The 26,388-nt window shown below is 26.5% G+C and overlaps 2 protein-coding genes across 4 annotated transcripts; one reads left to right on the top strand and one right to left on the bottom strand.

Moving 5' to 3' along the window:
* The first annotated feature begins 3,089 nt into the window (after nucleotides 1-3,089).
* Nucleotides 3,090-16,787, top strand: LOC100203194 (mitochondrial 2-oxoglutarate/malate carrier protein). Of its 3 annotated transcripts, none has more exons than XM_065795781.1 (3): nucleotides 3,090-3,237; nucleotides 8,080-8,153; nucleotides 15,746-16,787. In XM_065795781.1, the coding sequence occupies exon 3, from the start codon at nucleotides 15,784-15,786 to the stop codon at nucleotides 16,669-16,671; it is 888 nt and encodes a 295-aa protein (XP_065651853.1). In that variant the 5' UTR covers nucleotides 3,090-3,237; nucleotides 8,080-8,153; nucleotides 15,746-15,783; the 3' UTR covers nucleotides 16,672-16,787. The 3 variants fall into 3 exon arrangements, with proteins under 3 accessions (XP_065651853.1, XP_065651854.1, XP_065651855.1); XM_065795782.1 differs by having other exon boundaries at nucleotides 3,104-3,233; XM_065795783.1 differs by lacking the exons at nucleotides 3,090-3,237; nucleotides 8,080-8,153 and adding an exon at nucleotides 13,980-14,096.
* On the bottom strand, nucleotides 16,654-26,274 carry LOC100199598 (translation machinery-associated protein 16). The gene is made up of 7 exons (XM_065795784.1): nucleotides 26,121-26,274; nucleotides 21,130-21,239; nucleotides 21,004-21,041; nucleotides 19,904-19,988; nucleotides 19,356-19,513; nucleotides 18,714-18,756; nucleotides 16,654-16,856 (listed from the first exon to the last, which is right to left on the bottom strand). The coding sequence occupies exons 1-7, from the start codon at nucleotides 26,121-26,123 to the stop codon at nucleotides 16,745-16,747; spliced, it is 549 nt and encodes a 182-aa protein (XP_065651856.1). The 5' UTR covers nucleotides 26,124-26,274; the 3' UTR covers nucleotides 16,654-16,744.
* Nucleotides 26,275-26,388: the final 114 nt, after the last annotated feature.

The following is a 26,388-nucleotide window of genomic DNA, read 5'->3' as shown; positions in this document are numbered from 1 at the left end:
TCTTTAACAGCTACATAACTTTTTTCTGCTTTAGCGCATTGCTAGGAAGTCATGAAACCAAAACAAGTAACAGGTATAAAGGTTCCAAAAAGTCTCTCACAGACTAGATGGTCTCCATGGTAGCCTTAAAAAAACTAAACAACGAAAAAATGCCACAGTTAAACACGATAGTAGAAGCTAGTAGACATCTCAAGAAAATGGATCAGCTGGAGACGTCTGTCATGATAGTCATCTGAAATACAGTTATGGAAATGTTCAACAAAATAACAAAATGTTTCAAGCCGTTGAAACTGACTTAAACGTAGTGATTACTTACTTTTTCTATATTTTTTAAGATGTTAGATCAAATTTTGATAAATTTTAAAAAAAAGCTATGGTGTTGTGGGCAAGTGCTCTGCTGACTAGAAAAAATAAGAAACGCACAAAAGCCAACGTAACGGATTGACGTCTGTTCAGCTGAGCTTGAGAGGCAAAAGCGAGTTTATGCTCGACTTATCTCTCGTTTTAGATTTTTTGATCGTTTTCCGAATGGATTTTGTTGCGATCACATCGCACGCACATGAACTTTTGAAAATCTTCCCAACGATGCGACATTTATTTTCCAAGTTAATGTCTGCGTTTCAAGAGCTTTTTTTCCACTTCAATTGAAATTGGTACCGGTGAAACTAGAAAACCAAATCATTCTGATTTACTGTTGATTATTCGATCAAAGAAACTTATATCCACATTCCATAATGTCAAAGTTGTTCTAAAGATATTTTTTTCCGCTGCTGTTACAAATTGTACTGAAAAAAGGTCCTTATCAACTTTAAAAAGGGTGAAAGTTTGCTATAGATCTAATGGTATACAAAACGCTTTTAGCTCTAGCCGTTCTTTAAATTGAAAATGTCTTTCTAAAAAATATTAACGTCAAAAGTGTGATCAATACTTTGGTTGATTTAAAGGTGCCCCAAGATATTATCATAAGTTGATAAATATTAAAATAATTTATCAAATTATGAATGTACAAATGTGACCTAGATGAAAACTATGTATACTTTAGAAATGTATATATTTTGTCTTACACATGAAGTGTTTTAATTATATGTAGAAAACAAAGGTTTGAGCGTCCATTAATAAATAATCTTTAGTGCTCACTTCATCCAATAGTTGTGAACATAAGAGAAAATCAAGTGTTGCATTCCATTTAATATTGCACTATATCAGATAATAACAATCATGATGTAGCAATGATTTACGAGGTACAAAAATCAATTACCAATAATCTGAAGCAAAAGAAACCCAGCATTGTAAACGTGATCTTCTTTTTCGATGGCTCTTCATCTCAATATAAAAAATGCAAAAATTTTTTCAACCTATGTCAACATTAATCAGATTTAGGAATAGATGCTAAATGTGTCTTCTTTGCAACCAGTCATGAAAGGCAAACTTGTAATGGTATAGGGGAAACAGTTAAATGACTTGCTGCTAATGCTAGTTTGCAAAGAATTTTTATAAATCAAATATTAAACTTGCGTGATATACTTACATGTCGCACTTACAACACGAAAGGTATAAACTTTATTTTTATTTTATTTAGTTTAATAGAAACAAGATTATTACAATCTGAACAATTTTAAAAAAGTAAATACAATACCAGGAACTAGATACTTGAATGAAAAGATCATGAATTTTTTCCTGTATGTAAATTAAAATACTGGAGTTATGACGCTATGCCTAGTTTGACTTACAAGTTTAGAAACTGTTGGATGCAAGGTGATGTGCAAAGTTTGTTTGGAATTTAAGTTTATGCAACATCACGGCCCTTGAATCTCAAAAGACATTTGCTTGCTTCCTTAGATCAATTATTACTTAGAATCGACAGTTTGCATATGTCTATGATATGTATATGACAATATTTTTCATTTGTTAGAAAAAAATTACTATATTTTGTTATGTTTTACAATTCAAAGAAAAACAAAGGAGTATTTGAAGTTCGCTAACTTGTTTAAAGATTTGTCAATTCTTAAAAGTACGGAGTTCAAAGAATTAACAATCTGTTTTAATATTTTGAATTGAGTTTATTTATGGACATGCATGCTATGGATATTAAAGTGAAAATACATCTTATTTTTTGACTGGCTCTGAATGAAAATACCTGTTTTTAACGAAATAAGTTTAATTAACATGTATATTGTAGTTATACACATAAGTGAGAATATCTCTTACTGTCTGGTTGTGCCTCAACATAAATACCTATCAATCTTCAGTCTCAATCTCGATATTCTTTCAATTAAAAGAAATTAAATTTTATAATAATAAAATAGTAATAATAAAAGATAAAATTAAAGTTCATTAAATATATTGTCAAATAAAAATTTCTTAATTTGGTTTTGATTGAGAAGAAAAATTTTGGTAACAAAAGGGTATTTAGTTTAAATCTTTTTTTTTTATAAATGTTATTATTTGGTTCCAATGAGAAATACATTGATGTTTTATAGAGAGCTTGCTAAATTGATAGTGTTGAAAACGGAAGTGTGCAAGTTAAAATTTTCGGTATTTTGAGTGTAAGATTTGTGTTTCACTTGTTTTAATAAATATTAATAAATTATTAAACAAAATTGGTAGTTTATTTTGAAGAAAATCAAACGCAAAAAGGCAATAATAAAGCTTTACAAGATCTTGAAATTTTAAAATTTTTAACTCAAAAAATATTTAAAGAAAGGTTGACCTTCATTAATTTTTTAATAAATATAAAAATTTATTTTTTCTGAGTATAATTTGATCGTTTAGCATCTAATATTATGTGGAAAATTTCAAATCATGAAATAATATAGTTAAGGTAACAACGTATGTATCGACATTTACTTGTTACTAAGGACGTTGCTAGGGGAGCATGATAAGACAAAAATGCTATCAAGTTTTAAATTACAAACGAGCATAACTTCTAAATTATTTCGATTTGTTTAAAACAACTTTGGGAAATTCTTTTTAGCGCAGTTAAAAAAGAATTCTTCAAACTTATATCTAAATTACTTAATCTTTATACCAAAAATTAAGTAATTTAGAGATAGTGGATTATTTTTTTGAATTTTTGTTGATGTTTTGACACGGAACTGTATAAAGCGAAACCTGGAACGGACGGTCTAAAATATCTTTTTTTTTATGACTAGAATTAATAATTAAAACTAACATTTAAGTATAGTCCGCTTTGTAAAATGGTTGCATAGGCGATTCTCTGTTGTAAAAAGATGGTAGGTAAGTCTTTATTTTATGTCTTTAGGTTTATACTAACGTATAAACGTTTTTAAACTAGGATATATTATTTATATATACTAATATGATAAATGTAAAAAAAAAATTGTTGACATTGTTTGTAATAAATTCTAAGCTTAACCAATAGTCTAATTGTCATTTTAAAACTTGTGACTGTCCCTTTAAATATATTTTAAATATGAACCCAAGAATATAATTATATTCTCAGTTTTTTATGTAGTTTACAGTAAAAATCTCAGTAACAATTTGATAAGTCTTATAAAGAAAAATAATATAAAGACTAATCGAATTGTTACTGAGATTTTATATGGAATAATATGATGCTAATACACATAATTCTATCCATGATGCTACATTAAAAAATTTCATTAAAAATAAAAACTTGAAGCACATGAAGTTCAATTATTAAAAAAAAAACGCTAGTGTTACAACTTTTAAAGACTGTAGTCCTTTATATTTATGATGTAAATTTTTGTATATATATTATTTGCTTTACTAAGTCTAACAGAAAAAATTGAAAGATTCTCTGGATGAAGGAACATTTGGATGTGGTATTTTTTATCAAACTTCAAAAAGCTATTGACATGGTAGATGTTGACATCCTGCTTTATAAGCTATCCTACTATGGTGTTAAAGGAATTTCAAACTCCTGGTTCAAATCTTGCCTTACTAATAGAACTCAATCAGTATCCATTAGTGGGGTGAGTTCAAACGTAAATGATATCAAAGTAGGTGTTCCTCAGGGATCTGTCCTTGGCCCTTTGTTGTTTCTTATTTATATAAATGACATGAGTCCAACACTGTGCAGATGACACAAATCTTCTCTATTTTAATAAGTCTATTAAAAAAATCAACAAATATGTTAACTACTACCTTAAAAAACTATGTAACTGGCTAAATGCCAACAAAATTTCCCTCAACTCCAAAAAAACTGATTTAATATTATATAAAAGTTGTCACAAAAAATTAGATAAGCAGCTCAAAATTAAGTTAAATGGGAAAAAACTTTGGTGCAAAAAATTTGTAAACTACTTGGGTATAAAGCTAGACGAAAACTTCGCCTGGACTTACCAGTTTAATGATTTATCTAATAAGTTGAATAGATCCCTTGCTATTCTGTCAAAGCTAAGACATTTTATACAACAAAAAACTTTAAAATCTATTTACTATGCTTTGTTTCACTATCACCTCACATATTGCCTTCTATCATGGAGTCAAAACATAAGTATTGTAAATCGCCTATTTATTATGCAGAAAAAAAGCAATCAGGATTGTTGAATTTCTACCGAAAAATTCACAAACATTCCTATCTGTTAATGTGCTACAAATTTTAAAAGTGCATGATATAATCAAAATTGAAAATTGTTTATTTATTCAAAGCTGCCTAAACAAAAAGCTACCTCCAATATTTAATAGATGATTTTCTCTATGCAGTGCAATTAGCTGTCAACTTACAAGAAATTCTTGTAGAAGTGCACTGAGTGTGCAAACATATAATACAAAATCCTACGGCAAACATTCCTTTAAATACTCTGCATTAATGGACTGGAATCAAATTCAAAATAAATTAAAATCAATCCCTTTTAACAACATTAAAAAATATGTCCTCAAAACCAAATTAAAATACTAATTGCTACATCAAGATAAATAGAAATAACAGTAGTATCACTAGTGATAACAGATATATCATCATAGAAAATATATAAGATATAAATATGAATGTTGACTAATTGCAACCTTCTGTGAGTGTATTATTTATTTTACTTGCTTTTTTGTTTTGTTTTGTTCTTGGTTACTCTCCTTGATTTAGCCTAGCTATATGAGAGTAAACCATACAGAATGTAGACTGTACATATATTTTTTATAACTTATAATATTATGTAAAAAATCTATATTTCTGGTAAATATATTGCTGCCCCATGCCAAACCAGTCAATGTAGCAGTACACTCCCTTTCAGTAGCAGGCTTTAAGGTAGTGGATGTATGTACTGAAGCCAATAAATATTCCTTAGGTTTTAAAAATCTCCACTGACAAGAGCGCAACAATTAAAAAAAAAAAAAATATTTCAGGCTGCTTTACTGAAGTTTTACCTATATATATATATATATATATATATATATATATATATATATATATATATATATATATATATATATATATATATATATATATATATATATATATATTAGTAGAAAATCACTTAAAAATTTTTTTGTTAAATTTTTGTTAATTTTTGTTAAGTGATTTTCTACTAATATATAATTGCTCTGTTCTTTTAAGAACATTGAGCACTCTATTTTGTAGAATACATTTTAAAGTTGTTTAAATATATATATATATATATATATATATATATATATATATATATATATATATATATATATATATATATATATATATATAAGCAATTTTAAAATGTATTCTACAAAATAGAGTGCTCAATGTTTTTAAAAGTACAGAGCAATAATAAATTAGTAGAAAACCATTTAACAAACATTTTTTTTCATTCAACAATTTGTTTCTTCAATAAAGACTCATCAGAAATCTGATGAATAATTTTTAATGAATCTTACTGTAAGCACTGATTTTTGATTTAAATAAAACTTAAAAGTCATTTCTCTCAAATATTTGTTTTTGTGGCTTGTCATTGTTTCACAATAAGTCCTTCATATATATATATATATATATATATATATATATATATATATATATATATATATATATATATATATATATATATATATATATATATATATATATATATATATATATATATATATATATATATATATATATATATATATATATATATATATATATATATATATATATATATATATATATATATATATAGATAGATAGATAGATAGATATAGATATAGATATAGATATAGATATAGATATAGATATAGATATAGATATATATAGATATAGATATACATATAGATATACTATATCTATCTATCTATCTATATATATATATATATATATATATATATATATATATATATATATATATATATATATATATATATATATATATATATATATATATATATATATATATATATATATATATATATATATATAGATATACTATATCTATATATATATATATATATATATATCTATCTATATTCATAGATATAGTTAGATATTGATATAGCTATATATATATATATATATATATATATATATATATATATATATATATATATATATATATATATATATATATATATATATATATATATATATATATATATATATATATATATATATATATATATATATATATATATATATATATATATATATATATATATATATATATATATATATATATATATATCAGGCCTTGTTACGAGATTTCGCTGCGTAGCGAAAACGCGTAACGCATTTCTAAGTTACTCAACTCATCAAATATATTTTGCATCGTTAGAAGTTATATTGCGTCACTCGCGTCTTTTCAAGTACCGCATTGCAATTAAAGTTATTTTACTAACGCGTTAAAAATCATACAAACAGTTTGTTTTTTTCTCACTATAACAAAAGTTACAAATAAAATCTAAGTTCTTATATAAAAAATTATTTTTATAATTTTTTTCATATACGAACTAAATTTTACTTTGAAAAAAATATTTTTTTCATGAAACGTAAAATAATATTTGTTTATTTTCTTGCGATTTTTATGTTTATTTTCTTATGATTTTGGTTTTTGGTTATTTTATTAACTGTTAATAATTTTTTTCTTATTTAATATGAACTCATTTTAATGTTTTTAAACAAGAAAGAGTTGTTTTTTTTGTTTATCAGTTACCGATAACATATTCGTGATCATAATTTATTTTTATAAATTAAACGAACGTCATTAAAACTTTACGTTATTGAATTAACAATAAACAAAATATCTTATTAATAAAATATTTACATCAAAATAAATCGTGCATTTTTTAAACTATTATGACTAAAAATAAATGTTATATTTAAAAGAAATTTATATATTTTATTCCTTATAATAAAACTTAAAACACTTAATTTTTTTAAACTAATTTTTAACAACAACAAAAAAATTATTTAACAAACTGTTTCTTTAACAAAAAATCTATTAGTTTACAATTGCGGTTAAATGCTTTTACTTACGACGTTATTTCTTCTGAATAAACGTCACGTAAATGACAATCAGAAGATAATTTAAATATTCTAAAAGATATAAGTTTTTGCGTAGCGCAAAACTGCTGAACGCGTAGGCAAATCGCCTTTTCGCAAGCAAAATGCGAGCTGCGTAGCGCTTCTTAACAAGGCCTGATATATATATATATATGTATTTGTATATGTATATAGATATATATATGTATGTATATATATATATATATATATATATATATATATATATATATATATATATATATATATATATATATATATATATATATATACACACACATATATATATATATATTCAGAAAAAGAAAAAAAACCATTTATCATAGCAAAAAAAAAATTTTTGCTGTGATAAAAATTCTTCCATCTAGATTGGCCAAACCCTATATCTCAGTTAATTTATGTACTGAATTCCCCACAGGTAGCTATTTATGATGCGATTTTTATGTTTTAACTGTGTTACTCTAAATTACTGTATAACTGTATTGAACAATTATATCTCATAATCAAAACAAAATTCCATTTTTATTTGTGATTAATTGGCTTTTTAAGAGTGAATTTTATTTTAAAAAAGACAATAGAAACCTTTCTAGATTATGCAAACAAATAAGTTCCATATATTTCTTTTAACTTCATTGTTTAACTTTTTGTGTGTTTAGGATGTTGTTCTCATTTCAACTACTTCTTACAGAAGTTCAAGAATTTTTATGGTGGCAGTTAAACAAGTGTTTAGGTATCAGTTTACATATATAAAAAAAACTTCAGTTTTATTTAGTAACTGATATATTTTGCGGGTACAATTTAAAATAAATAAATAAGAAACCTTGTGGGTTGGCAGCTTATTTAAAGTCTAATTTAAAAAAACGAGATTACACAAGTTTATTTATTATACATTAATTTAAAAATTTAAATGTATTAAATTATGGGGGAGAGGTGTAAAATGAGCTCTTTAAAAAATGACATAGTTAACTAGCTCCTCACAACTATAACTTACAAATAATTGACTTTTATTTAGCTTCCAAATCAATCTTAATCAATTGTAGATCTAAACATGCAATATAAGTTTATTTATATAGATAGATATATAAAACTTATATTGTCCTAAAAAGACTCTGGCTTTATATCTCTATTTTTTCCTGGTCTCTGATATCTAGAAGCCCTAAACATGTTGGTTTACTTATGATCTTGTATAAGAAAAAGATTCATGAGATTTAACGACTTGGAATTTATTGTTTTAAGCCGTAAGTATTAGAGTCCTTGCTGCTATTATACCTAAGGTCTCCAGGTTCAAAAATTAATTGTTCCTCTAACCTAAAAGTTTTAATTTTTTTCCATAAGTTTTTTTATATTTTTAAAGCTCCAGGATACCAAAAACTAGGAAAAATATTTTTTTTTTTTTTTTGTGACTTTCAAATCTGGAGTCCCTTTTTGGACTCAGCATCCCTGGTAGTTTTGTTATTTAGGTGACAATGTTGGGATCCGCAATGTAGTTGACATGGTTGCTTAATTGTTAGATAATATTTTTTTATGATTTGAGTTTGTTGAGTTTAGTTTTTTTTACATTGTTTGCAAGGTTTTGTAATTTTTTCTTTTCAAATTCCTTCTCAGTAAATATATCTATTATCAAATTGATTTCTTTATGCGCATATTTTTTCAGAAAATAGATAAACCTTTATAAATAAATCCAATGGGATTTTGAAAAATCTAAACAACACACTGTGTTTTTTTACCAATATAGAAGGAAAAAAAAAAGTTTTTAACTTATCTCAAAGTTTTTTTGTAAAAAAAAGCATGCGCGAGTTTTTAAAGTTACAGAACAGATTTGCACAGTGGTCTGTTTAGACAGTTTTGCGGACAAATTTTTATAGCTATGTTAAGACTGGTCATAATTGTCTCAGATTCATATTATGGAGTTGTGGCATATGTGTGAACAGTGGCGTAGCTAGGAGGGTAAAAAGGCAAGTGGTAGTTCACCCAGGGCGGCTCTTTTTTATGGGCGGCAAAAAAAACTAGTTTCCAAATGTTGTTACGACACCAACTTTGTCCTTCAATTGCTTGCCCGGGCCCTAAGGAGAGTGACCAAAACTAGGTTCCACCCTGTTTTGTTTTGTTATTCACCTCCTCAAGGCCAAGAAGGCCACTACAGATGAGGAGGCTACTTAATAGTGGTTATAACCCTCTCTCAACTCTATAACTCCGAAACACGAACCTCAACGAACAAGGCCACTGCGCATAGAAACAAGTTGAGTGCAGTACTACCAGGGACGTGGTGGGGATCGAACTTGGAACCTCTCGCTTATGAAGCGAGTGCTTTACCACTACACCACAACCGCTGGTTTATGTGGCATATGCCATTACTACACAACTGTGTATATGGCCAAAATTTGTTAACAGAGTTTAAAAATAATTATTTTTATTAAGTCCTGCCTATATTTGAAGTTTATTGGACAATATAAAGAATCTGATGAATATCAACATGGAGATCTGTTTAGTGTTCTTTATTATAATGATGAATACTAAGAATATTTCCATAGTTCTAGAGTTGAAACGAAACTTAACATCAAACTTTTTAATTATGTAATTTTGTAAACCATAAAATTATTGATAATGATTTGTATATACAATATGAAATATTATATAATATTTCATTTACATTGCGTACTTTTCTTGCAAGAAACACTGCATTTAGTTAATGACATTCATCACTAAATTAAACCTGCTTATTACAAATTCTAGTAATAGTTTATATTGAATCAAAATCCTCAAAAATTAAAATTTAGTAAAAATATTTTTTAATTTGTTTCTGTAAATTTTGCTGTTCAAGATGGCTCTCTACACAGAACAAGAAGTGTTCAAAATAATATTAGATAACAATGTTAGTACAAACATTATTTACAGTGTTTAAAAAGTTGGAGAATATATTAACAAGCTTGATAAACATTCAGAGTTAGTTTTAACAAATACATTTAGGCAGTTCAGCAACCTAAAAAAATCAATGTTTATTACAAAACGTATCAAAGAAGCTCTAGTAAACACAAACTTCAAACATATATGTAAATTAAATAATAAAATGACAATTATAGAATATTTTTCAATTTGTGCAGATATTACTGCATTTATAAACAAAGCTTAATTTTGTACGTTAATGACTTCCATGAATATAAATCGTAAAATTTATTATTAATAATGATATTAATTTAAAAATTTAATGTATTTAAATTTCCTATATGGGTTTTGCTGTCATTTAATGAAGATATGATAAACCAAGAAGATGACTACAATTCAGAAGATGATATGCAAAGAAAGAGAAAAAAATGGGATAGTATTTCTCGAAAGTCAAAAATTTGGAGAACAGAAGTATTCTGGAAAAATGTAAACAAACTTGTTGAAAATGAGAATATTGATGTGAAAAAGGTTTGTGATTTCTTATTATCTAGATATTCATCCTCTAGCTGTGTCTAAACTGCCCAAATAACAACTGTGACAGCTGTTTCAATATGCTGTGATTCACTGCTGGGTTGATCAGCATACATAAAACTGAGGAAAATGCAGAGAGCTAACAATATCGATGCTTACCCAAGCTAGAAAGAAGTTCAAGACTTCAAAAATTCTATTACTCCTCTGAGAACCATTCCCCTACCTGAACCATATATTGGAGTTTGCTCTACCTTTACACAGTCTATTAAAATCGCAGTATCCCAAATTTTTAAGCTTGAAAATGTCCATACCACAAATGAACTAAAAAATTTAGTTCTTGAAATCAAATTTGCCACAAATGAACCAAAAAAATTTAGTTCTTGAAATCAACATAAAGTGTATAATCAGCTACACAATGTAAATACCAATAATATAATCATGGCAATGTTTTGCCCTCTGAAACTTTTAAACCCTAATGCTGCTGGAAATAACTTAATATGGGAACAAGTATCCCTAAACTCAGATTTTTCACAGAGGCCTCTGATGCTTCAAGTTCAAAAAGAATCGCATGGGAATGCACAATCTTTAGGCATTTTTGATGCGGAAGTCAAAACAATGAAAGAGGAAGGTGTCATTATTATCTTCAATGGACAGTATTTGAATATTAAAGTAAAAGTTGTTGCAAACAGTTTTGACAGAAAAGCATCAAATATATATCATGGCCTTGGAGGTCTGTGATCTTTGTGATTTTTCTACGGAACAATGTGACAATATATGTACAGTTGGACAGGGATTCATTATAAATAGAGACATTGAAACCATGGAGCAGATATTTTTGTACCTAGTTTATAAAGATGGTTCCTTAACTAAAAAGTCAAAGGGTTATGATGTTCGCTATAAGCAAACAGCAAGTTCAATAGCCGGATCTAATGTAAGGTCTGTACAAGTACTCCATGCGTTACTTGGTGGATTTGACCACTTCATGAAAGTGGTAGTTCATATGGCTGTAGGAGTCCACGCATGGACAGAGTCTGAGACAGCCAGAACTACTCACTTTCTTGAAATAGAGAAAAAATATATATACAGGAGTTAAATAGCAAAAGAACAGGAATCAAGTCAGATTTTGTAGATTCATCAGGTCAAGGAGGTAGTACTATAAATGGTAACTATAAGTCTTCTTTACAATGAGAAAAATAGAAAACTGATTACCGATTACATTTCAAATAAAAATGACAGAATATTTGCAGAGCGGTATGGTCTCTTGTCTCATATTATTCGTGCTATATCATTTTGTCAGAAAATTAACATAAAGAAATGTAGAGACATGTAAGGAGACAAACATTCTTCTTCGACAAGAAATGCCCTGGGTTAGTTTGACACCGACTATTCATAAGTTATTAGGACATACTTGGGAGCTAATTGAGTTAAAAATGACACATGGTTTAAATCATGGAGTGAAGAAGATATGGAGGCTAACAACATACAACTGAAAATATTTAGAGAAAAATTATCAAGAACTTGGAAGATTGTTTTAAAAGACTCTGGGTGGGTTCTGACCCTTGTGAGATATGGCATAGTAAAAAAACATGTTTTTTACTATGCCAAATCTCACAAGGTATGACATAGTAAAAAGCATGAAAATGACATTGTTAACACTTTGTTTGAAAAAATAAAACTTGAGTTCAAATGAAAAAATAAAACTTGAGCGTTTCCTTGTATTTTGTCTTTTAAAAAATTTACATAAAATATCTTTTGCAATATGCTTAAAGAAACAATAAAACATATTTATTTTATATTGTTTTTATAACCACAAATAACTCAAAAACTGGGTGATCGGCAAATATATGTAGCATACCAAATTAAAGGCAATAATATATAGTTTCCAAATAATATATTGTTTAGTTTACCAAATATCCGGTTTTTGAGGTATTTTAGGAAGTATACAAAATTTAAGAGATTTTTTTTTTTTGCGGAAACGGACTTTTCTATTCAATTTTTTGAAAATAAAAGACGAATTTTTAAAACGTAAAAAGAAAATGTTGAAATAAATATTTTTATTTTTTTCATTCGATTTCTTAGCAAATAAAAGATTTTTTTTATTTTTGACTGTAAATCTGGTGCATATATTTCAAATTAGAAAATGTATGCGAAAAATCTAACTCAGCGGTATGAACTTTTATTTTACGTTTTTAAAACTTTGAAGGGTTGTCATTTCTTAACCAGGCATGATAATGACCTCTAGTCTTATGCATTTAATTCGAATTTCATTCTAGTTTCAAAACATCATAAAATATTTTTAGTCCCGAAAAATAGATTTTTTCATTTTGTCCACCATTTGACCCATTGTGATTTGTAGGCAATAATTTGACCACTTTAGCAAGGACTCCAGGCCTAAAAACAATTGGTTCTTATTAAAGTAAATAGGTTCTTATTAAATCTCATGATCTATTTTACTATTGCGTATTATACGTTGCTCATTTTTAAATGGAAACCAGAGACCAGGAAAAAATAGAGATTTAAACTCAGCCTGCATAAAGTTAATAAATATGATATCATTAAATTGGATTCGACGATCAGAAGAGAAGCAATATAAGCAGAGTTTAAATAATGTTTGTTTAGTATTTCTATGGTGTTATTACAAATATTCTGTGGCATAGGCGATACTAAATCTATAATTTGGAAAAACACTGCCTTATTATTTATTCGGTATTGTCACCCATCAAACTAGTTTTTGAGAAGGACTGCAGATTTAAAACTAAAGAAATCAATGATATAAGACAATAATTTTAAAATGCTTGCGCCCAACAAAGTATCTCCAGAAGATCTTGACATACATATTATTCCAACTATGATGTTTTGGTTTGATATACAGAAGTTTCCAATGTGCTGTCGTCATGTTTTTCTGCACACTTATGAGGTCAACCATATTGAAATAAATAGTATAAATGCATTAGGGATCGTCCATGAATTATGCAACGCTAAATTTATTTATAAAACAGATGTATAAGATCTTAAGCTTTTTTACACAGCGATTTTCATTAAACTTAATGGGCTATTTTGATTTTTTATTTAATTTAAGGCTCTGCGAGGGAAAACTGTATTTTTGTTTTGTTCATTAATAGAAATTTAGCATTGCGTAATTTATGGACGTTCCCTGGTTTAATTTATTAGAAAATAAGCATAGTTCGTTTTAGAAAGTAAAAATTCTAAGTACACATCTTAGAACTCATTCGAAGAATATGCCAACGATACCAATCAAGTATTTTATTGAGTATTTTATTTGATTAAAAATTTTCTTGTTTAAATTAGTTTTTATTTTTTTGAAATAAAATGAGAAAATTCTTATTATTATTTTACTTTCATTATTAGCATTTAATAATTATTATGCCTATAATTGTGCTATAAGTAACGAAAATTATGGTTTATTTTTGCATTCGGAATTTTTTCCTCTTATATTGATAAAATGATATGCTGTGCGACGGTTAATATTTAAAAACACCATATTTGCCGTCTTGATCCAATTTCTCCTATATAATTGACTTGAATAACAGTTTAAGAAGTTTAAAAAAATATACAATTCACCGCCTTTAATGAGTTGCAAAGAAAACGGTTATAAATTTTTGCACGAATGTAACAGTAAGATCTTTATTTATCCACAATTTTCATTTATTCAATAATCTCTTGTTCGGAAATCATGAGCATTCAATAGTTAACTACTACTATATATAAAATTTTAAATTTCACTTAGTCATAATTTGATGGAAAAAAGAAAGAACATAATTAGATTAAATTAAAATATAGTTTCAGATTGTAAATGTATAGCTAAAGATAGTAAAAAATAAGTACTTTAAATTTGTACGAAAAACTTATTTCTATTTTTATTTATTTTATTTTTTATTTGACTAATATTTATACAGGATAACTTACAGAATTACAACAATTCTGTTATCAATGTAATTCCTGTTATAAAATAAAATGTTATTTTGTTAAATAACATCTAAATGTTATAATCAATTGAAGTAGGTTATTAAAAATGTTATAAAAAACATTTAAAGTAAATTTTTAAGTTATTTTTAAATTCAGTCAATTTAAATTCAGAGTTGATTTTCCTAAGTTCTTATATTAGATCATTAAAAACTCTTGCTCCAGAGCAATAAAAAGAACTTTTAGCAAATTCAAGTCGGAATTTCGGAATTTTAATTAGGGTGCTGTTTTTTTTTTGTTGCTTTTGAATGGAATGATATACTTAACTTTTTGTTTTTCCGGGAAAAAAATTGAGAAAAACTTTAAAAGACATCAGCTGAGAGCTTGTTTAAAAAGACTTATACGAGAAAATATATTTTTTCAGGATATTTTTTTACGAAGTACGTTCTGGGTTTTTAAAATATGACCAAGATTATCACTAAGCCAGTTTCTTTTCAAACAATGTTCTAGTGGGTGATTTAAGTTCAATTATCGATTTTTGTTTAACAATAACTTTTAAGCGGGAAAAGATTCAAAAACCAGGAGATTTCATAATCTTAAATAAATTTTTCAAAGAAAAATGCAATCGTGCACAAAAATGAAATTGCTTAAACTTTAAATCATTTACAATTTTGTATGTGATTACGGTTGTCTCATTGAATGCGTATTTTTAATAGTATATCAACCGTTATCTAGCCTTTCAAAATTACTTTTTGAAATTGTGTTTCTGTTATTATTGTGCTTTTGTTTGTTTTTAAATATATTAAGATAAAACAAAAAAACATGAGGTTTAAATAAAAGTAAACTCAACAAAAATGGCTTGGTCTCTGCTTAAATATTAAAAATGGTTTAAACGAAAAAATCAGTAAATAATTTTTTGTTTATTTGTGGTATGTAAACATACATTTTTAGAAAATATTAATAAAAATTTTTTTATGCTTCTAGGTTAACCTTCGAACCAATAATAAAGTTACAAAATCAAAATGAATGTTGAAAACAAACCATTACCTACATTGTCTCGTTTTTTTATTGGGGGTGCAGCAGGTATGTGTGCGTCATCAATTGTTCATCCATTAGATTTAATAAAAACTCGTATGCAAATGAGTGGCATTGGCGAACGAAGGGAACATAGAAGTATTGTGCATACTTTTATGAGCGTGATGCGAAGAGAAGGACCTTTAGCTTTTTATAATGGAATATCTGCAACGCTATTCCGTAATGCTTCGTACACATCAGTGAGGTTAGGTGTTTTTACTAACCTAAAGGAGTATTACAAGGAATCAAACGGTGAATTACATCTTTTTAAAAACGTAATTATTGCGATACTTGCTGGCGCAAGTGGTGCTTTTATTGGAACGCCTGCGGAAATAGCTCTAGTTCGAATGACCAGCGACGGAGCGCTTCCTCAAAACCAACGAAGGCAATACAAAAACGTGTTTATCGCATTGCAACGCATTACTCGCGAAGAAGGCATAATGACACTTTGGAGAGGATGCCAACCAACGATCATTCGAGCTGTCATTGTAAATTCAGTTCAGCTTACAACTTATACACAAACCAAGCAATTATTTCTGAGCAAAGAATATTTTAACGATAATATTAAGTGTCATGTAGCCTCAAGTGCAATTAGTGGTTTTCTCTCTACTGTTGCTTCTTTACCTGCTGATATAATTAAAACGAGAATGCAAACTAGTTCAACGAAAAAAAGTTATTTAAGTATATTATCCCATATTGTTAAAAAAGAAGGGTTTTTCGCGCTATGGAAAGGTTTTACTCCATGTTATTTACGCATGGGTCCGCAATCAATTTTAGTTTTTGTATTTTTGGAACAATTCCAATATTTAGCACAAATGTTAGTAACAAGTTATTAATATTTAAAAAAAAATCTTTTGCACTCAAAAAAGATTGTTTTCGACAAAATATGATTACGATATATTTTCATATTTACAATTCTCTAGAATTTTGTTGTAAAATATTATCTTCGCAATTCGTTGACATTTTCTTGAAGCATTTCAATTTAATTTTGGGTAAATCCTTTAGTTCGCCGCTCCAATCTCTAAACAAATAAGAATATATCAATAAATTAAATAGGGAGCCATCCATAAAGGACGTCACACTAAGTTTAACTCTTGGCATGAAGTATGAGAATGTTGTTTCCCGTGCGCAGAGATTTTTAAAGTATTATAGCGCCTTATGTTCAATGATAATCTCCGCAGAAGGGACCCAATAAACTTCTACTTCTGGTTACTATTTAAATTCTGAATGACGTCCTTTATGGACGGCCCTAGGGTGCGTTGAATTTTAAATTTTTTTTAAATTTATTTTGCTTGGATGTGGTATAAGTTGTCTATTCATTTCAAAAATACTCTGGAAAAATATCAAAGCTCTAGGAAATTATCTTGAGGTGCACCAAAACCTTTGAAAATTCAATGAGTTCCTAATATTATTAAAAAAGTTTTTTCAAAAGTATTTCATGTTAGATCTCAAATAAAGAGAAGTTATATTAAAATTTTTAAAATAATAATCATTTCATAGAAAACAAATTTTAAAAAAGTTATTTGGAAAAAAACTTGCAAAAATGCACATTTTTCATTTTTAGTAAAAATATCTCATTTTTTATGCAGTTAAATTAAAAGTAATTATTTTTTTGAAATGATTATTTTTAAAATTTTTATATAGTTTCGTTTCATTTTAGACCCAAAATAAAATTTTTGAAAAACTTTTTTATATTAGGAATCCATTAAATTTTTAAAGGTCTTGGGGCACCTCAAGATAATTTCCAAGAGCATTGATGTTTTTCAGAGTAATTAAGAAATGAATGAATAACTTGTGCACACCCAGGCCAAATAAGTTCTAAAAAAAAAAAAAATTCACTGCACCCTACTAAATACATTACAACACTTGACACTAGTTTAATAGTGTTTTGACTGTTCACTATCTAACAAGTTCACAGTCGAAATAACGTAATACAATTATATACTTCTATTCGTCTGTACGATTTAACAAAAATTAAATATGCAAAGTGCAAAATTAATATAACTATAAATCTACTCTCGGGTGCTTAATACAAGGGGATTGGGAATTTTAGTCTAGATCTAATAAACTAATTATGGGGGGGGGAGGGGGTGTATAATAAAAGAGTTAGTGGGAATATTTTACAGAACTCAAAAAAAAAACGATTCAATAAGATTAAATACGTTACGAAAGTTTTATGCTATGGTGAGAAAATCGAAATTTACGACATTTTTTATTGGTCAACGACTTTTAAAGTCTAATTACACTGAAAGTTTCTATTTATATCAGTCTCTATATATATTTTCTAACTTTAGTTTTTTTGTTGATAAAAAGTAAAAATCAATTAGCATGGAGTGGGTGGGAAAAATTTTTGAAAATTATTCAACGTCCCCTTCCGTGTATTAGGCACCTAAGAGAATTAATACTAAATAAAAAACACCATATCATTGTTCACCCACCTCAAATTAAAGAGCGTTTTTTTAAAAGTCGCACTTTTATTGTTTCGATAAAAATAAACTAATAATTCAGTGAAGTATTTTTTGAATCTCAATAACTTTGTAATCGTAAATAAAGATGATGAACAATTTTTATATTCATGCTAATTTAGTTAGATTTGTCCTTTTTTTAAATAAAGAATCCGAATGTTGAAAAAAGTGAATTTTTGGAAAAAATGGACTAAACTCTTTTTTTAAAAAACCTTATTTGTTTATATATTATGATGAAATTAAGCATTTGTTTTTGGGAAAAAATCTAAGGAAAACGAGCACAGCACAAAAAAAAAATATTTCTAAAGAAACCCCATCGATGAAAATATGAGACGGTTAATGAAATGGAGAGCTGCTAATTGTGCGCAAAATACTACCATTTTATTATATATAGTAATTAATAAGCTTTTTACCTTAGGACTTTTACAACGACTCTATTCGTAATATCAGGAGCTTCTAAATAATAATAGAAAATGATTAAAAATTAATGAAATTATTCCCACTTATTAAAATTAGTCAATATTAAAAAGTAAGTGTTAAAATCTTGTTTTTCAAAAATAAAGTCACATGATTGTATTTATATAATTTCAATTAGGTTTTTCAATCAACTTTTATTAGTACATTTTTTTGTTTTTGAAAATGGCTGATTGTCATACTTTGCATTAGAAAATTAATCTATAAATAAATTTCAATTTGAGCATTCTTAAATATTACAAATAGAAAATTATTTTTAATCAAGAAATGTCTTAAATTCGACTTTCTCCTCAATATTTAGAATATAGTGCATGAAGAAGCATAGTAAAAAAAAAAGATTTTTAATAGTTATTATATTTTGCCTTTTTTTATATATATATATAATGTTGCACGCCTATTTTATTTCATAGCTATAATTAAAGCCAATCTTTGATTATGAACATCATTAATGAACATAATTAATGAACATCATTAAGCAAAAAAAAAACAAAAAAACAATAATGGACGTCTTTACGTAATGAAAACTTAATAGGTTGTAACTTGCATAATAAAATCTGGTTATAGTTGTCAACTAAAATTACCGAAACATCCATCATTAATCAAATTTGTTTCTTTTTCCCGAACTAATTTTAAAGCGCTGTATTCAGCTGAATGAGCCTGTCCATGTCGACCAAGTTCTTCATTAAGTTTATTTAATTTTTCGATTTCATCTATTCTCTTTTCAAATCTATTAATATACCTAATAGTAAACATTGAGCATATTAGACATAAACACTAAATTTATATATATATATATATATATATATATATATATATATATATATATATATATATATATATATATATAAACATATATATATATATACACACACACACACACACACATATATATATATATATATATATATATATATATATATATATATATATATATATATATATATATATATATATAAACTGAATCAAACTAAATAGCTTAAAAAAAATAGTGGGATTTTGAAAAACTGAGAATAGCTTAGGAATTTAATAGAACATTAACTATTTAAAAAATTTGTGAAAACTTGCGTTGCGTAATTTATGGACGATCCCTAATATTTTTACACAGTTTAATTTTTATCCAAGTACTCACTTTAAAATCAATTCTGAAACTTCAATCAGTGAATATTTATCTTTGACCGGCTCAATTTCACATTTAAACCAGAACAGTTTTTCACCTTAAATAAATTTAAAATAGATTACAATATAAACATTAAAAATTATGAAGAAATGGTCAAGTATAGAAAATAGTTTGCAGCTCCTCGAATTCGCCTTCAATTTTAACGGCAGCGCGAGAATCAACACAGTTTTCAATCATCCTAATATTGACTATGATCTTGTATTTTTACAACAATTTTTGCCCAACCTTAGTGTTGTTTTGCATATTTAAGTCGCTTTTCTTTATTACCACACCGTAATAATGGTTTTCGAATTGCAACACACCCTCTTAATCTCAATTTAAGTAGGTGTCGTCGAATAAAAGGAGAGCTGACATTTTTCCCAGTTGCTGTATTAATATCTTTTGTCAGCTCGGTTGATGTTTTTTTTGTATTTTTTAAAGAAAGGGTTTTTAAATATTCATTGTCATCTTTTGCTAGCTTAGGAGGTCTACCACTTTTCTTTCTATCTTCAAGGGAGCCAGTTTCTCTAAACTTTTGAATGATTTCTATAACAGCATTCTTCGAATATCCTGTTTTGGATGTAGTTGTTATGACACATCGTTTTAATAAATAAACAAACAAATCCCTCATGTTTCCTCATTAATATTGTTTATTTATTCAAAATAATATATTCTTTCATCTTTTCTTATATATTATTAAACTAAAGTACGCTTTAAAAAAATTACATAGGAAAAAATTGTAAATACGTCTAATTATACAAGTGGTCTAAAACTTATTCACAGTACTGTATGTATATATGTATATATGTATATATATATATATATATATATATATATATATATATATATATATATATATATATATATATATATATATATATATATATATATATATATATATATATATATATATATATATATATATATATATATATACTACAAAACATGCAGTTTGGTACTCAGTTCATTTTGGCAATAATACATAAAATAAAATTCATTTTCCTTATTACAAAAATAAAAATCATTTTCTTTTTTTACTTTATACAGAATAGTTAAATGTAGTTAAAACTTACGTAGAGCTTTCTGTCTTTCATTTAAATGTTCTTTCTGTCTAAAATAATAATAATTATTTGTAATAACAAATGAACACTGGATGATTCTACTTGCTAAAATATATTTTTAATACCGGTAATACTAACTTTTGCTTTTTTTCTTGTTTGTGAATGGATTTAGATATCTGTGAGGCTTTTCTTGAGTTGGGATGTATTTCTTTATTAGATTTTCCTTTCTTTATCTTCTCAGCTTTAGGCTGAAAGTTTTCAATACTTTAACATTGGCGCAATTAAGATAACAATTTTAATAGTAAAATTGTATGCTATCATTGTTTTTATTGGATAATTAGTTTAATATTAAACAAAGTAAAGTGATGTTAAATAATTACTCTGGAAGATCACTGAACATATGTTACTATTATCACACATAATAATATTATTAAACATTACATACATACATACAGGGACGCCAGAAATTGTGTAGGGCAACGATACCATTTGTTATAAAAGGACACACAAAAAATTAACAATTACATTATTCAAATTAAATTCAGCCTTGGCGAAGGCAATGCTACACATATTGCCTGCCAATATACCTCTAAGATAATATTATAAAACATAATTGTTTTTTTATAATTTGACTTTATAACTTGATCACCTTAAACATCTTTTCAGCAGTTGCAGATGACATGGTGTATGTACACAATAGCATGGCATATGTACACAACCTATAAGAGCTTATATGTCTCCGGAAAAGACTCATTTTCTTATTCAATTCATAATCATTTTAAACATCTAACTAGCATATTGTCTATATATGCCTGAATATCAAAAGTATTTATCCTGCCATCTGAGAGAAAATGTAAAATTGTTATGTTTCTAATTTTGGTTTTGTTAAAATATTTAGCTGTAATTCCAATTTTAATAAAACAAAAACATCCCATTAAAAATGTATGCACACTAATTTTGTTTTATGATAATACATTTATCATTTATTTAAGACTAAATGAAATTTTAATTGATTATAAAATAGTTTTAGTTTATTTAAAGTAAATCATAAAAGGTTAAATAAACTGGAAATATACAATAAGAACAATTAAAAACACTTACATTGCTGTTTATTACTTTGTTCAAAATTTAAACTTAACATCAAAATTTAAAACAAAATACAAAATTAGTGCTGCCACTGCAAACATTAATAGAAAAACATTATTAAGTTCCATATTTCTTTGATTTTCCTGAATAAATTAGCATGATTTGTATGCCTAACATATGACATTAACATACCTACTGGACATCAAACAAATTTGATTCCATCTGATTCGAACTGCATAAACTTGTTTCATCACTAAAATGAATTTTCGAACATTGTTAATAACTTCAATTCAGATGCCATGATGCAAATTTATCTCAGGCGTATGGGTTTTTCAAGGAAACCAATTACTTTTTAGCTGGACATCTTCTAAATACATTTGCATGCCCTAAACAAGGTTTTGTAGTAGAAATACTACAATTCGTTCCATAGAAATGTTTATTCATTTAAATCAATAGCTGTCAAATAGGGTTTTTTGCTTCTTAGTATCACAATCCTTTTATTCTGATGATATATTGTTTTCTATTGCCTGATTGCATTTGATTCTTTGTAGATTCAATAAGTTCATATCAGTCCATCAGCAGACTTAACAACTCCATAAAGCTGTGCTGTTTTACAAAACGAATTTGAGCTGATCTCATGATCAACTTTTTCAATGGAGATGAGATACATTTCTTATAATCAATACATTTTTTATACCTATGTGACTTATAAATAAAGCTTTTTACTTATTTCCACAATGCATTTGTTTACAATACCAATAAATAAGCAATTTTTTTGGAATAATGTGAAAAGCTTGTCAGCAACTTTTTGGACGCCCGGTACATAAATACATACATGTATTTTCAATAAATATTATTTAATTTATATCATCACATTATAAATTATCATTCTTATATCATTTTAATCATTATCAAGACTCAACTAAATCCACTTCAAATTCATACAATAATAACATCCGTAAAAAATTGTAAAAAACAAGTTTTTTACAATTATTAAATATACTAAAGATCCTAGAGATACTGGACAATAAGATCCTTAGTAGAGGGTATCCTTAGTAGAGAATCTAGTTATCTATCACATAAAGGATCTAGTAGACTATATTTTAATAAATCTAGTAGTCTAGATCTTTGAAAACTCATTAAAAATCAAAAGTTGAAAAAATAAACCTATATCACTAGAAAAGTCAAAGTTTTAAAAATGATTGGAAAATGTACAGCTTAAACTAAAGAAGCTATGTGATTTTAAATACTATAAAAACATTATATGATTGAAAATATGACACTTGCAAAATATCTATCATAATATGCTAAAGCAATTGGCTGGTAGTACAAGATATTATTTCCAACCTCTAGAAGAGCGATGTATCATAATTTTTGATTCACATATTAACCCTTTCATTCCCAGACAAAATGCAGTAAAATGATTGTAAGCGAAATGTTGATTAAAAAGCTATAAAATAAAATTTTTTTTATCAGCATTTCACAAATGAGATCTTGTTTCGTTGGACAGAAAAATGGCCACCAAACTATTTTTTTTAAGTCATAGTTACATGATTAAATGCTATTTTTAACATGGTCACATTTACTAAAAAATATGATAACCCATAATAGTAATCCAATAAAAAGATCTAAGATTTGAAATAAGTGTTTTTAAAGTGTTTATTATGAAAAGACTAAAATTCAAATAAAAAAACTTCTACCAAACTCAAAGATGACAAAGGAGCTAAATTAGCAAAAGCATATTCCATGAATTCCTAACTTCAATATTCATTCTTTTTACTTTATTTAATTTAACTTATTTGTTTAAAAATCAATTTATTTTAATCTTTTTGCTTCATAAAAACTCAACTATGTTACTAGAGTACAGGTTGGAATACACCTTATGTCAAACTCAAATTTTTTTTTAAATCTAACGTCAAAAGACTGCATTTATATAAAAAAATCAAAAAGTAATTGTTAAAGAAATAACTCAAGTGCTATTTGCAAGTCAATTAAAAATCATAAACCTTAAAAACAACAACTAACTTGACACTTTTTAATTGTTTACTTTTTATATAACAAAATAAAAAGTCTTAGAGTTTTTTTTTTAATTAATGGACAAATAATTGTGGATTATGTTCCAATAAAGGAATCAATGTGTTCCAATTTAGGAAATCAGTTGCTACAATTATAAAAAAATGATACTTTGAAAAAACTAAGTTTGTTTTCAATAACAGTGCAATCAATTAAATCAAATCATTGAGATTATATACGGGTTGTAGGTTAATTTATAAATGTTTTCATACTTAAGCTAACGTTAAGCTACAAATGTTTTCATACTTAAGCTAACTATATATATTGTAGTTTAAATCAGCGAATCTACTATCTGTAGTAGATTCACAGATTTGCACTATCCCTGACATTATATACTTTTTTTTTCTCTCAAGAAATTAAAAATATAAAAAATTCTCTGTTTATTTTTCACTTATTTGGTTTTTTTAATTATATTTATAAACATTTTACTTAAATTCTATTAAGGGACAGGCAAGGAGGGGGGCCCGTGTAAAAGGGTTTCTAATCTCCCTAGGCTTTAGTTGGCAAAAAACACATACATTACCCCCTTCCTTAAAGATCTCTTCAGAACGACCCTGAGTGTATTAATATGATTATAGATATTGCAATAACAATTATGATATTATTTATTATAACTATTAAATTATTATTCATTTATACTTTACAGTTATAGCTTTTATCTAATGTTAGCTTGGTTTCATAGGTTGTTTAACCTTGTCAGTATATTACTGTTGTAACTTTTCCTCTTTGTATATATATGAGTTATTCTGATATATCGAAGACAATGAAAACTCAAAAACAAGAAAAAGGTTGGAACAGATGTATTGTTTTTTAGATACCATGAGAGCAGGCTGTATTTTCAAACTAATATGTTACTTAATTTATTTATAAAATATGTTTATTTACTCACTAAATTTTGTGAAACCACAATTAGTCCCTTAGTGAAATCCAGAATGGCTCAATTAGACCAATTGCTTTTTACCCTATGTCAAAATTATTTCTAAGTATTTTATTGAAGAAAACCAATACACATTATTATTTTAAAGAAACATGATTATTACTTTAAAGAAAATACTTAACAACATTCTGAAGAAAATCATATCGCTTGTTTTGTAAATCGTAATAAAGCATATGACAGTATCGATTATTCCTTGTTATTCTGCTAATTACTAGATAAAGTTGCATTCAAAAAAACTTTTTTTACTTGAATTTTGGTATAGTAACCAACAGATGTTTGTTAGATAGCAAGAAATGAAATCAAATTTTTTGGAATTGGAAATGGAGTATGTGAAAGCGGTAATTTGTCACCTTTTTTTTCCAAATTTTAAATAAAAAACTTGATTTTAACATTACAATCAAAAAAATGAAAATCAAATAGAATCAATTTGCTGATTTGAGCTTAGCACATTGTAAACTTTTGTTTTGAGTCTTTTAAATACTTTAGTTATGTAATCAAAAATAACCTGTTGGATAATTCTGATATAATCAAAGAATAAAAATATTAATACAGACAAACAATTAATTTAATTAGATATTCTACCAGTGCAAAGGCTAATTTTTTGAAACTACATTGCATTTGTTTATATGGTGCTCCTCTGTGGCAAAATTATGTTATAACAATGTCACCCTTTCAGTATTGTTTTAAAAAATGTGCTAAAAAGTTAACAACTTTTTAGCACATTTTTTAAAACAATACTGTAAAGATTACCGTCGTTAAATATCATTATGCTGTTAATTTATTTTCATTTTCCTCATTAATAATACTTGCTGCTACTTACTTAAGTTCTAGTGCCTGGCAAAAGGTTTGCTGGATACTTTTATATCAATTTGCTATTAAGGTAAACTACTATAAACTACCAATAATACTACCTATTGTGCTATAGTGGTTTTTATATTGTGCTATAGTGGTATATTTATTCATTATAAAATCACCATACTGGTATATATTGACATGACAAAACATAAAAAGAATATATTAAAAAATCTTTTACCATTTTTGTTATATTTTAAGTATCTATATATTTCAAATTTTGAAGATTTAAAATTCTAAAGCCAAAGAAGAGGCTGCTGATGAAGTGGTATGTCAGCGGTGCGATGCGCGCTTAATTTGGATGCGCGTCTCTCACTGACCGAAGCTCTAGTATAAAAAATATGACCGCTATAAAAAAAGAAATAGTCAGATAATCTCATAAGATACAGTAGTAATACTAGTAGTAATAATAGTAGTAATAGACGAAATAATAAAAAGAAAAGTAATTT

Source organism: Hydra vulgaris, chromosome 04 (assembly GCF_038396675.1).
Source record: "Hydra vulgaris chromosome 04, alternate assembly HydraT2T_AEP".
Taxonomy (NCBI): Eukaryota; Metazoa; Cnidaria; class Hydrozoa; order Anthoathecata; family Hydridae; genus Hydra; species Hydra vulgaris.
Note: the sequence above shows the minus strand (reverse complement) of the source record. Positions and strands in the feature narration are given on the sequence as shown.

What these genes read in the sequence shown, in the direction of transcription:
- LOC100203194 (XM_065795781.1), top strand. Translation starts at nt 15,784, where the DNA reads ATGAATGTTGAAAACAAACCATTACCTACATTGTCTCGTTTTTTTATT.
- LOC100199598 (XM_065795784.1), bottom strand. An exon ending in AAACAAGAAAAAAAGCAAAA is followed by an intron (nt 21,042 to 21,129) that starts GTTAGTATTACC and finishes TTATTATTTTAG; the next exon opens with ACAGAAAGAACATTTAAATG. An exon ending in TGAAAGACAGAAAGCTCTAC is followed by an intron (nt 19,989 to 21,003) that starts GTAAGTTTTAAC and finishes AATTTATTTAAG; the next exon opens with GTGAAAAACTGTTCTGGTTT.